Source organism: Pinus tabuliformis, chromosome 2_2 (genome assembly GCF_031772625.1).
Source record: "Pinus tabuliformis cultivar Carrire ecotype Pingquan chromosome 2_2, CPIR1, whole genome shotgun sequence".
Classification (NCBI taxonomy): Eukaryota; Viridiplantae; Streptophyta; class Pinopsida; order Pinales; family Pinaceae; genus Pinus; species Pinus tabuliformis.
Genome location: NC_142300.1, coordinates 795245781 through 795258857, shown reverse-complemented (window position 1 = coordinate 795258857; position 13077 = coordinate 795245781). Strand labels below are relative to the sequence as shown.

The 13077-nt window shown below is 36.4% G+C and overlaps 1 protein-coding gene across 1 annotated transcript in view; it reads left to right on the top strand.

Annotated features, from left to right (window-relative positions):
* Positions 1–13077, top strand: part of LOC149195094 (uncharacterized) — a 460489-nt gene that overhangs the window by 129118 nt on the left and 318294 nt on the right. Inside the window, 5 exon segments of the mRNA XM_089405246.1 lie at positions 1841–2041; positions 2044–2824; positions 2926–3026; positions 3286–3430; positions 4006–4074. Of these exon segments, the coding sequence (XP_089261372.1) occupies positions 1841–2041; positions 2044–2824; positions 2926–3026; positions 3286–3430; positions 4006–4074 (1297 nt within the window).

Genomic DNA, 13077 nt, shown 5'->3' with positions numbered 1-13077 from the left:
AAATCTGCCTCGAAATTCATGCCCTTGCTGCTGTCCCTATTCCTCGATTTCTATGCTGTCTCTCTTCCTCGACATCTGTGCCTTTCTCCTGCTGTACGGTTTTGCCTTGTGATGCATGCCAATAAATGCTGCTGCCCAGATTTGCTGAAATGTCTTTTTGTTGCTCTCTTTCACTTCCTCACTGCTCAGAAATTTTCTCCTTGGTCTCTCGTCTCTTTCTCTCAAATGTTCATGAAGGAATGAATTGATCATTTTCTCCTCTTCTCCTTTTACTCTCTAAATGACCTTTTGGGTTACCCTAAGATCTAATGGCTGAGATTCATTTAGATCTAGGGAGGAGAATAAATGTGCATTTAATTCTCACTTTCTATTTTTAACTCACCCACTTAAATAAAGACCCACTTAGCCTTTTATTTTCATAGTCACTTTTTCACTTTATAATTCTTCATTGACTTTAATACAGTCACCTTTAAATTAGAATGTAATTTTACCACTTATAAAGTCACTTTTAAATTATAATGTAACTTTACCACTTATAAAGTCACTTTTAAATTAAATTGACTTTACCACTTATAAAGTCACTGTAGGAGAAAAGTACAAATAAATTTGGACACTTTTCCCTAGGCCAAAGATCAAAGCCTAAGGGAACCACTTGTCCTCTGGTGCCCAAATTTTAACACCTTGCTCAGTCCAAGGGCCTTTTGACTTCTGACTGTTATAATCAGAGAGCTTTAGTAACTTGTTGAAGTGGAGAAGATACCAAAAATGAATGGTGATCTTTGTTGTCTTGTCTACAGAGATTAGCTACAGGCTTATGATAAATCAATCTTCAAATATGACAACATAATTTTTTTTTGCTCTTTTGCATAGGAAGATCCAGCTAGGTTCTACTTGGATCAAAAAGGATGTCTCTTCAGAGACTGAATTGTGTTAGATCACCAGGTTTAGCAATGTGGGGCCTTACAACAGATCCTACACACAGAGTTCATTTTTGGTTGGTCTTGTGCCAATGGTTACTCATCAAATAAATCCAATTATGCCAGAGTTGGATTTACAAATGGCATTGCTCTCCGTGTGGTAAGGCTGAGACAGTGAAACACATCTTTTGGTTGTGCCACTTTTCTGGACAATGCTGGAAGATGGTGCAGCTGAGTATCACTGCCTCATCCAAGGAAACGTCCATTGGGGTGTGGCTTTTCTTGTGGAAGGTCTACTGTTCTAAGTCATTTCTCTGGTCTTGGAACTGTATTCACTCCTTTGTTTTGTTCAGTCTTTGGAGGGTGCTTCATGTATATTTTTGAAGAAGTTGTAGGTTTTATTTGTGCCTTTCAGAAATTGGCCTTTGACAGGATAACTGTCTAAACCAAGGTCAATAGGTTTTTTTCCACGAACGATGCAAATTTTTTTTCTGTTAGAGCTTAATCTGTCCTTATTACAGCTTTGAGTGCATTAAGATAAAAGGTCATTCATATTGTACATTTCTGCTTTTTCTGTGTAAATAAGTAGTATTTTCTCAACAAAAGAAAAACATACCTCTGTGTCACCTTTTTCCTGAAATAAATTCTATTCCATCTATTAATATGATATATTTTTAAGCTTTAGACATCCTGGTAAACAGGGTTGTCTACTAAATTAACACTTCGATGTGCCTCATTTATTCTTCTCTTGATATTGACTACAATTTTTGCCTTAATGTTTTGTTTTTCCATTTCAAATTTTCCTATTGTTCTTATGATTGTGTTGGAGTTGTAGGTGGAGTACATAGGAAAAGAATTTGAATACCATTTTGGAGACTTATTTTGTGTACTAAGGATGGTTATCTTCCATGGGTTTACTGCAGGTTCATTAATGAGCTCATCGAATTTTTTTCACTTTCTGCAAAAGCAGAAGTGCTAAATAAGAAAACAGACAAAGATGAATCAGGTAAATTATCTAAAGAAAAACTTGTAAGAGAACAACCTAATCAAAGCTGCCTGAAGGATATGCCACATTCTGCCACAGAACCAAACAACCTCAGAAGTAGATTCCTAGAAAGGATATAAATGAAACAGAAACTGATGATCATCGAGGCGGAGGTCTAAGTTCTCTTTGTAATGATAAAAATCCAGACTATCAGGTAAAGCCTATATCTTATCCACAGTCTCTATCATGTGATTGGGCACAATTAGTGGAAGCTAAAAGAAAAGGGAAAACTCAGTTTCTGGCGCCTGAAAACCCTGACAATCTTTGGATAAAGGGGCAGAGTAACAAGTTGAAGGATACTAGCACAGGTCAATGTAAGCCAGGTCCTTTGGAAAAATCATCAGTTCTATGGCAAGATACAAGAGGTACATTGAAGTGTAATGATCCTCTGATGACAAAGGAATCTATTCAGTGGGGAAACACATGCAAGTCAACTGAAACAGACATGCTTAATACTCCTGGAGATGCAAAAAGGACTGAGAAACTGAAGCATGTTCCAGCTTCTGACTCGCGGAGCAGTGGTCTAACAGAATGTAGAGATACAGATCAGAGTAAAAGAGTTTCACATATAAATGTCAAGCTAGCATCAGAGAGAGGTTATGAAAAGCAAGAAAATAGCAGAAGCCGAGAAAATCAACTGTTAAAAGTTCAACACAGACGATCAAAAAGTAGTGGTACTGCATATGAGGGTTCTGAAAAGTTTGATAGATCATCTTTTCTGGAAGATAGGGTGAATTCTGTTGTCAAAATTTCACAGGGTTCAAGAGTAGGTGAAATACGAGATCATTTACACATTGGAAATCAATCAGCAGTGGAACGGCCTCATACTGTTAATGCATCTGTTCGCAAGCTGGAATGTTGGGTAGGTTTAAGACTAAGAGAATATTTTACTGCTTAGCGTACACTTTCCTTTCGTTAGTTGTCATTTTTGGTTACTCGTTTATTGATAACACAAGTATGCAGGTTCTTGGAGTCCATTTTGAAAGAGTAGGATTAAAGTCTATTGCTGTTTATTCAATTGCCGTAACAAATTCAGAAAAGAAAAGTTGGGTTGTTGACAGAAGGTATGGTGGATTGTATATATGCTGTAAAAACTGGCTTTTCTCGTAATTCTTAGGGTCTTCACTCTTACATTGACGGTAATATTAGCGATGATAATTTCTAATCTTTGAGTCTTAATTGCTAAGGTTGTTATTGTTTTCACCTTAAAGCAAAACTTGACATGTATCTCAGAATGTCGTTTCTAGGAATTTTTTGTAGTAATGGGTTTATTATTTGAATTTGAATTTAGGAAAATCTAGCTGACTGATCTCTACTAATCAGGTTCCGCAATTTTGAGCAATTACATCGGCATCTTCGAGATATACCGAATTATAGACTTAATTTACCACCGAAGAGGATTATTTCGTCTAATCTCGATGATTTTTTCATTCGGGAGCGCTGCATTTTGCTAGAGAAGTATTTGAAGGTACACATCTAGTACATGTTGAAGTTCCATTTTGACATTTAAGTGCATGGGCATGTGTAACTTGGTGAGTCATTGGTGAGCATTTTTATGTCTGTAGCTTAAGTTAGCCATTCTCATCATGCATTTTTATGTCTGTAGCTTAAGTTAGCCATTCTCTTGTGTTAGTCAGGCATTTCTTTCTAGCACTTTGTGCTAAGGTTAGTTATTGAGTGCTACGTCATATATGTAACTGCCTGCTACTTGCCTTTTGACACTCATAAGGTGTCACAAGAATACATTTCAGTTCCACAAGGAGACTAGTTTTAGGACAGTTACTTTTTCTATAATGGACATTGCTTCTTCATTTACATACAGCTATTTTTGTGTGAATAAAATCTCAGTCCTTTGCATAAGTTTTTGTACTTTGATTCTGCATATTTATGGATTCTTTGTCGTGTCCACAGTCTTGTTCCATTTGAGCACTATCACTCGCAGTTTGTCTTTTTAACGTCGACAATGCTTTGTAGCATTAGTTTTGACAAAAAAGAGTACCTTTCTTCTATAATCTTAGTCTAATTATGCAGTTTTATTTGCAGGATTTGTTGTCAATCCCTAACATTGCAGAGCGGCATGAAGTATGGGATTTTCTTAGTGTCACATCAAAGGTATTTAACTATGATAACAGTGATTTCATTCCAATGTCATTGTTTCTTCATAAAAAGGTTAAATGCCTTTCATTACCATTAAATTGTGATCCAAACCTTTACAAGTAAGACCAGACTTGATTTCCTTTTTAAGCTTTTGCAAGATACTGGGCAATGCTTTTCTGTTTTCCATTATATATTCAGGTGTTGGACTTGTTGCAGTTTTTATCTTATTCATTAAGATAATAATATCAAAAGACTTTTTGCAATAATAATATTTTAATTTTGTAAATGTATATTTTTTTCTAGTAATAATTATTATCCATGTTTCCAAGCTACCATACTCCAGCCTATAGGTGAGAATAAGATGCTGGCACCTTGCCAGGCCAAATCGACAATTAGCTCACAAAGAGCCCTGTTACAACACCTTCTATGTTGTAAAGTCCCAAGCATCAAGGAGATAGTCATGTGCAACTCAGGATGGCTACCCATTGTCAACTCAATATGTCTCCTACCCACTGTCATCTCAATATCTCTCCTTTTTTTTTAGCGTTTGGTTGGCTCTTCTCCAACTTAAGGGGGCCCCAAGCATCAAGGAGATAGTCATGTGCAATTCAGGAAGCCTACCCACTGTCACCTCAATATCTCTCCTACTGTCACCTCGATATCTCTTTTTTAGCTTTTGGTTGGCTCTTCTCCAACTTAAGGGGGCCTTCTCTAACTAGGATTGCTATGGCTATGGAATGGGTTTGAACCCCAGAGGAGAGAGGTCATGCAATGTACCAGTTAATTTCCCTATGGTGCAGTACTTGCCAGATCCAAATGCCATAAACAGTACAGTGAATTTGGGATAATTTTTCTGTTACCATGGTTTGGGTATACCTGGTATTGCAAAACCTTGTGGCAGTGATTACGTTGTTAAAATTTTCTTGAACCCAACAAACGGACAATTTACTACCTATCAGATTACAAAACAACTGAATAAAAGCACAACTGGGATCATAAAGAAACTGAAACAGCGGAAGCAATATTGTTAGTTTCTTAAAGCTCAGATCTGATTTCTAATTAGTAATTCCAATAAAAATATTTTATACTCACATCCATGTATGGAAAATGAGAAATTTCCAGGTCTGATTTTTATGAACATAAATACACTGATCTTGCTAACAATGGAATGCACAGCAGAAATAGGAAACCAATCACATAAATTTGACACAGTAATTTTTACTTCAGAAAACCCCGAAGGGAAAAACCAGAAAATAATTTATTATTTCAACCCCCAGAAAAATTCTGGAAATTATTACTTCAATTAATGAACATTTACAATTCAGAAATTTCTTGGAAATCATTCCCAGAATTCAGTTCAGCCTTTTCCTAGCACTGTACAACCTCCTTGGAATTCGTGCCACCTCAAAAATCATGCCAGAATCTGTCTTAATCTGCATGCAGCAGATCTGAGCCTCCACACTGCACTGTGCGCACCTGTACAGCCTCTGCAATTGTGCCCAGAACCTTGGGATGTGTGTAGCAGTATGTCCCCCTTGAGTTTTCTACCTTGGGATGCATGCAGCCCAGCAAGGATCGATCTCTCCTCTCGTCAGCCATTTCTTTTCCTTGCAAGTCAATTTCCTTCCTCTTCAACTCAAAAATGATTACCTGTACAAGTGTTGTGTCTTATACTCTCCTTATATCTCCTTTTATAACTTTACAATGACTAAAACCTAAGTTACCAGAAACTCCTGAAGAATTTGCCAGAAACGCGGATCCACGTTTCCGATACAGAAACTGATACGATTCTTGCCCGAAACGCTGTAAAAACGTTATTGTGCCATTTCAAAAAATCAGAAACTTTAGATTTGGAATTGGATACGTTTCCAAGGGATTTAAATTTTTTTGGATTTCGGAAACGGATCCACAAAAATTGTGATCGGAATCCACCCTTTAAATGTTAAAAAGCGTGAAAATTTATATAGCCATAAATAATAATAAAAATGAAGAAATCAGATTTGCAAATAAACTCACTATAAACAGAGTCTCATAAAGTCTCTTCAAAATCTTTAAAAACAACGACACTCCATATATTTATCAAGGATTCTTACTAAGAAAAAGATAGATGTTTAAAAATGCAAATAAAAGGGTTTGATGAATGTCTTTGTAAAGAGATTTATTTGAATGATTTATTTTCATTTTGGTTTAGGTTTTGTTAATTGTCATTGATTTTGCTCTTGATTTCATAAATCCCTCCGATATAACAAATCTTCTCTAGCTAATCTTGTGCTTGCATATAGTCAAGAGACCAAGCTGACATTGAGAAGATTGAAATGTTGAAATAGGTCTTGACAGAATATCCAAATGATCGCATGGGCCTTTTAATTGTCATGCAAGGAAGATAGATATCATCTGACATACATGACATGTTCTTTGAAGGAGTTGGACCCAAAAGCACAGAGGCTGTAGCATTTCTGATTACATTACTAATGATGATGATAATATGTTGAATGTTATGATAATCACTAATGATGATGCCATTGTTTATGTCGAATTGATGATGATGATTTGTTTATGTTGAATTCATGACGATGAATATGTATTTTAAATTTTTAGATATAGATTCTAGATTCTAAAAGATGAATGGTATATATATATATATATATATGACGTCGTTTCCTTGCCGTATCGTATCCTGATATTTTGAAAATTTGTCGTATCCGTTTCAAACCCCGTATTCGTATCCGTTCCTGTATCCGTTTCAGTGCAACTTAGACTAAAACCTTGTCTCCAAAGTGATTAATGTTTGAGATCTAATCTTGACCACTTGAGATCAATGATCACGACTTAATCTCTCGTTGACACAACTTAATTCACTTTTTAGTCATTATAAAATAAAATAAAATAAAATAAAAGTTACTTTAACTTCATAAAGATAAAATCAATATGTAGAGAGTGTCTTTCAGACACTTCTGCATGCTAGACACAATTCCAATTTTAGAAGTGTATGTCCAAGCTACCACATTTAACAAAAATGACAACTAATCTCAATCACAGAAGCACACAAATTTTCTGCCCAATGAAACAGTTCCTCATTTTATAAATTTAGAACCTACTAAGGCTCCCTCACTGTGAAAATGTTCATCTAGGGAAATTACATATACAACAATACCTTGGATTTAATCCAATGGATCCCTCCCTAGATCCTTCCTTTGATGATTTGATCTATCTCCTGGCTAATCTAGATCTCCCTCATTGCTCCTTGTGCCTTCCTCAGATTCGGAACACTTGAATGGAAATCCTTCACCCAATAACTGAGATCTCACTCTCACTATGTCTTGTGCTCAAGATGTATTGTGTGCCTTCACCCTTAGCCTAGCCTTTCTTTTATAAGCTTGAGATATGACCAAATCCACAAACCTAATTTGCATAGTGATTGACGATTGAGATTAGATCTCACATCACTTGAAAATGGCTGTTGAGATTCATCTAATTCACTAATGCAAAAACGTTTGCATTTCATTAGATTAATTCACTTTTTTCTTATAAAATAAATTACTTAAATCACTAAAGTAATTGCTAAGGTTAAAGGTGTATTAGGTGACTTCTGCATGCCTAGATACTTAGGGTTATGAAGAAGTACTTGCCCCAGCTATAAACATCAGCAATTGTCACAAGGATAAATAGTGAGTGGACATTCAGAAGGACTTGTGGTGCTAGAAGTGATGGAAAATGTAGGCAATATCCTACACTAGAGCACATTACTTAATAAAGTTGATACATAACAACCTGCAATATCTTTATTTCATACCTTAGTTGTACACTACCATAATTTAGGTATTTATTGAAGAAACCAATGGTATACATATGATTCGAAGTGCAATAGCTGAATGCATGAACCAACCCATTTTGTTGTAAAATTAGTAAGAGCCAACCTCTCTTTTAGGTGGAATGTGAATATAGAGTCTAGAGGGGGACATTTTTAAGCCAAGTGTGGCCAATTTTACACACCCATGTTGGTAACTTATAAGAGAGTTTTTACCTATTGTTTTAGCTTGCCAGCGAGCAGGCCTATGATGATCCACATATAACGAGCCTCAAAAGCCTCTCATCCACACTCCAGTGAGTTCTTTATTTCATCTAAGTTGATTATTTGATGAAGATGGGTCATGTTTTATAGGGTACATCTATTAGTTTTTATAACATAGGTGTTCTAGTCTCGAAACTTTGTGAAGAGGCTAAACCACAAGAGTTCTCCATAACACATAAATCTTTTCTGGAAATTCCACCTAGAAGTGTCTCAATTAGATTATTAGCCTATTTTTAAATATTTGCTAAGTCCAAAGTTAGGAAAATGGGTTAATTAATCAGAATTAATTGCGATAAGGTGTGAATCACCTAGAACTCACATGGATAGACTCCGATATGATCTTAGCCCTTGATTAAGTTTTAATCTTGGCTGTTGGAGTCCCAACAAAATATTATAAGAAGTCTATGGGTAGATGGAGAACACATACACACAAAGATCGATTTCCTTAGAGAGTTTGATTTTCCAGAGAGCAGCAGTCAATTGTCAGAAGAGTTCAAGCTTCAAAAGGGAAGCAGAGATAGAGAGGGGTAGGGATTGCGAGTTCAGAGGAAATCTTTTCCAAATCTAGAGAGTCAGCAACAAAAGGGCCGTATTTCCCAGTGAAGTTGCGTAGAAGGCTTTAGAGGGAGATCAATTTTGCAGAAGGAGAGAAATTCAATAGTTGTTGGTCCGGAAATTCTCCGGGAGGCCAAGCAAATTTTTCCGAGACAGGACATCATTTTTCTTGTAGTTCCGGGCTTAGCGAGTTGGGGTTTGTGTAAGCACTGTGTAGTGGCTATACGACTGGCCAAATTTGTCAGTTGTCAGAGTAGGATCAGGCGTGGTGTTGAGGTATTTACCTCAGATATTTCGGCTAGATTATTTTGCTGTCTGGATTGCCAGATGAGCATCCATAGATTGTACTCAAAATTTCACTGTTGCATAATAATAAAAACCCTCAGTGGCTGCATCGGTTTTCCCAAGTTGGGTGTTTCCAGGGATTTTAGTTCAAAAACAAGTGTGTCAATTTTTATGTGTGCGCTAGCATATTTCTCAGTTTCCAGCGCTATTGTTTTCCATAGTTTTATTTGTGAAGGTTGTAGTGTGATTTATTTGATATTTGCCTTAAAAAATAAAATGTTAATTAATTAACAATTAGAAGAATTAATTCCAGTTTTTGTAATAGGATTTCATACTTGGAATTTTCACAACATCAACCATTTTTGTATTCTAGTGCTTTCATTTAATGTTTAAAGAAAATTCTAGTATGGACAAGTTGAATTGGATGAGAGATTGCCTTTTGTTGTACTTTTGTTCCTATGCTTCACCTTGGTTATCTTTTGCCCCTAGTCCACTGTAACCTTCTATGAGGCCTTTATTTCATTGTCTAGGAGGGGGGAAAATAGGAGGCTCTAAGTGATCCATTTCCATTGTAATCCATACTTAACACTTTCCATCTCTCCCTTGTATCTACATCCCATCTTAGGGGTTGACTGCTATCTGTAATTGGTATTAGTTCCTTGTTTTTCTCATTCTTGAGTAGGGGCTTGGAAACATTGCCCTAAGTGGTTGATGCAACAAAAAGAAAGGAAAGAGCATGAGCCCTAATATGAAAATGAAAAAGTGTTACGAACAAAGTTCATATACACAAGTTAAATACTCCAGAATACTTGGAATATGAAGATGTCCATAGAGGATATATATATATTATGTGTGAATGAGAATATGATGATGAGATTGTTACAAATGAGAGCCCGCTTATATACATAGGTAGGTGACCCTTCAAAAATGGTCATGTCCTTAGAGACATGTTTCTTCTATACTAATCACTAATTAATCATTTTTATGATTGTTATTATTATTTATATTTACATTATTTTTATATATATTATATTCATAACATTGCTTTCCTTTGCAGAAAAGATTTGTCCTCAAAGCTTCTCACTGACGAGGCGTGTCATCTGTTTCTATGTCTTGTAATCTATTCGCATCTTTTGAAATTCTTCGATTTTTCATCTTCGTTGATACAAGGTGATAAGATCCTCTGAGTGATAAACAAAATTGTCGAACTGGGAAGGGATATAACCATCCTAAACCAATCTTCTATGGAACATCACAATTATTTGATAACTTGAATAAATTGTTATCGTAAGACTCGATTTTGCAGACATCAATATTCTTTAGAACATAAGTTTGTTGTTTTTGTTCTAAGTGATACAAAATTCAAATACATAGACTGGTTTTTAGGTGAAATATGAATGGAGAGTCTAGAGGGGCTGACTTATATACCTCGCTCATACATTTTTAAGCCAAGTGTGGCCACTTTTACCCATCCATGATGGTAACTCATAAGAGAGTTTTTACCTATTGTTTTAGCTTGCCAGCTAGCAGGCTTATGATGATCCACAGATAACCAACCTCAAAAGCTTGTCATCCATGCTCCAGTTAGTGCTTTATTTCGTCTAACTTGATATTTTGATGAAGGTGGGTCATGTTTTATAAGGCGCATCAACCATTTCTGTATTCTAGTGCTTTTATTTAATGTTTAAAGAAAATTCTAGTATGGATTACAAATTGAATTGGATGATAGACCGCTTTTTGTTTTACTTTTGTTCCTATGCTTCACCTTGGTGGTTATCTTTTTCACCTAGCCCACTATAACCTTCTATGAGGCCTTTATTTCATTGTGGAGGGGGGAAAATAGGACGCTCTATTTGATGTTGCATGTCCATCGTAATCCATACTAACACTTTCCATCTCTCCTTTGTATCTACATCTTGTTGTAGGGGTTGACTGCTATCTGTCATTGGCATTAGTTCCTTGTTTTTCTCATTCTTGAGTAGGGGCTTGGAAACATTGCCCTAAGAGGTTGATGTAGCTAAAAGAAAGGAAAGAGTATTAGCCCTAATGTGAAAATGCGAAATTGTTATGAACAAAGTTCGTATACACAAGTTAAATACTCCAGAACACCTGGAATATGAAGATGTCCATTGAGGATATATATATATATATATATATATATATATATATAGAGAGAGAGAGAGAGAGAGAGAGAGAGAGAGAATACGATGATGAGATTGTTACAATCGAGGGCCCACTTATATACACAGGTAGGTGCCCCTTCATGAATGGTCATGTCCTTAGAGACATGCTTCTTCTATACTAATCATTGATTAATCATTATTGTGATTATTATTATTATTTATATTTACATTATTTTTATATATATTATATTCATAACATTGTTTCTTGCAAAAAAGATTTATCCTCAAAGCTTATTACTAACTAGGCATTTCATTTGTTTCTATGTCTTGTAATCTATTCGCATCTTTCAAAATTCTTTGATTTTTCATCTTCGTTGATATAAGATGATAAGATCTTTTGAGTGATAAAAACAAAATTGTCGAACTGAGAAGGGATATAACCATCCTAAATCAATCTTCTGTGGAACATCGAAATTATTTGATAACTGGAATAAATTGTTATTGTAAGACTCGATTTTGCAGACATCAGTGTTCTTTGGAACATAAGTCTGTTGTTTCTGTCCCAAGTGATACAATATGCAGATTAATTGAGATTTTTCCAAGCATCAAAATGCATTTAATTTGTCCAAATCACTCCACAAAATTGAAGGACGAAAATCTCTAATGACAGCTAAAATTCCAAGTGATGATGGTTTGTAATGAGACTAAGTCTCATGTATTTATACAAGCTCTAGCAATTCAAATTTCTAATTACAAAGCCCTTAAAACATAACAAATGATGTGAAGACCCTTGGTTACAAGCCAACCAAGATAGCTTTAACATTAATTATTGTTTAATTTCTCCTTTAGCCCATGCGAAGTGCTCTCTAATGCTAGCGTTGAGGCCTTATGTGTTGAGGATGAAGGTGAGGGCCTCAAAAGTGATGAATACGAAGGGGATGCCCTCCAAACGCTGCAAAACATCTCCAAACCCCAATTTGGGCTCTATGGGCTCCAAATGGCTTAAGATCAAGTCGATGCTCCATCAATAAGGGCTAGAAGATGACACCTGCTCTCCCATGTCTTCTCGGGAAAGGCAAAAGTTCCTTTGGGCCCTAGATCAACTGCGAAGTGTTAGGTGCAATGTGTAGCCGACTGTGTAACGTGGTCCAAGTGCATCATCATCTCTATTGTTGATTTGAGGTAGCATTGAATGTGCTCTAGGCACGAAATTTGGTGGAGAGGTTGGGGCACATGAGATTTCCAATACCCAGAAAGGGTTTGGGAAGATTCTAAACAGATAAAGAGATATTAAAATAATTAATATTTTTAATGGAGTCCCTAAGTCTAAACTTAGGGAAAATAAAATATTAATGTGTATTAATATGAATCTGTGTTAGAATGGTCCAAAAGACATTGATCAAGCTAGATCTAATCTTAGCCATTGATTAGGGACTTAATCTTGGTCGTTGATATGTCAACAGGGAAAGTATAAGAGGAGGCTTGAGGGTCACTTGGAGAATACATTAGATGATCAGTCATTCTATTCTCTAGAGTGGGGTTTGCTACGAGAGATAGAATCAGTGATTGGGAGAACAGTTGAGGGGCATTGAGAACAGAGAAATAGAGAAGGCAGAGATTGTGCCGGGAGAGCAGCGCAACAACTATGGAGAGTGACGCTGAGCCAACAAGGGCTCACGCAGGGCCATGCAGAAGCAGCCAAGTGCTGCACAGAGCACTAGAGGGGCTAGCGCAGCTGACGCAAAGGCTCCCAGGGCTGACGCAGGGCCTGCGCTAGGCTAGGAGTGGCTGACGCAGGGGTTGCAGAGCAGTTTGTGCTAAGGAGCTGCCAGAAGGGTTTTCCGGGGTTTCAGCCAGGAGATTTCTCTCAAACTGTGAGGTATAGTTGCTAAGAAAATTCTTTGTTGGGTAGGCTAGTTTTGGCACCCAGATTGTACTCTGATTTTGCTTAATAAGAAAACCCTCAGATAGCTGCACTGGTTT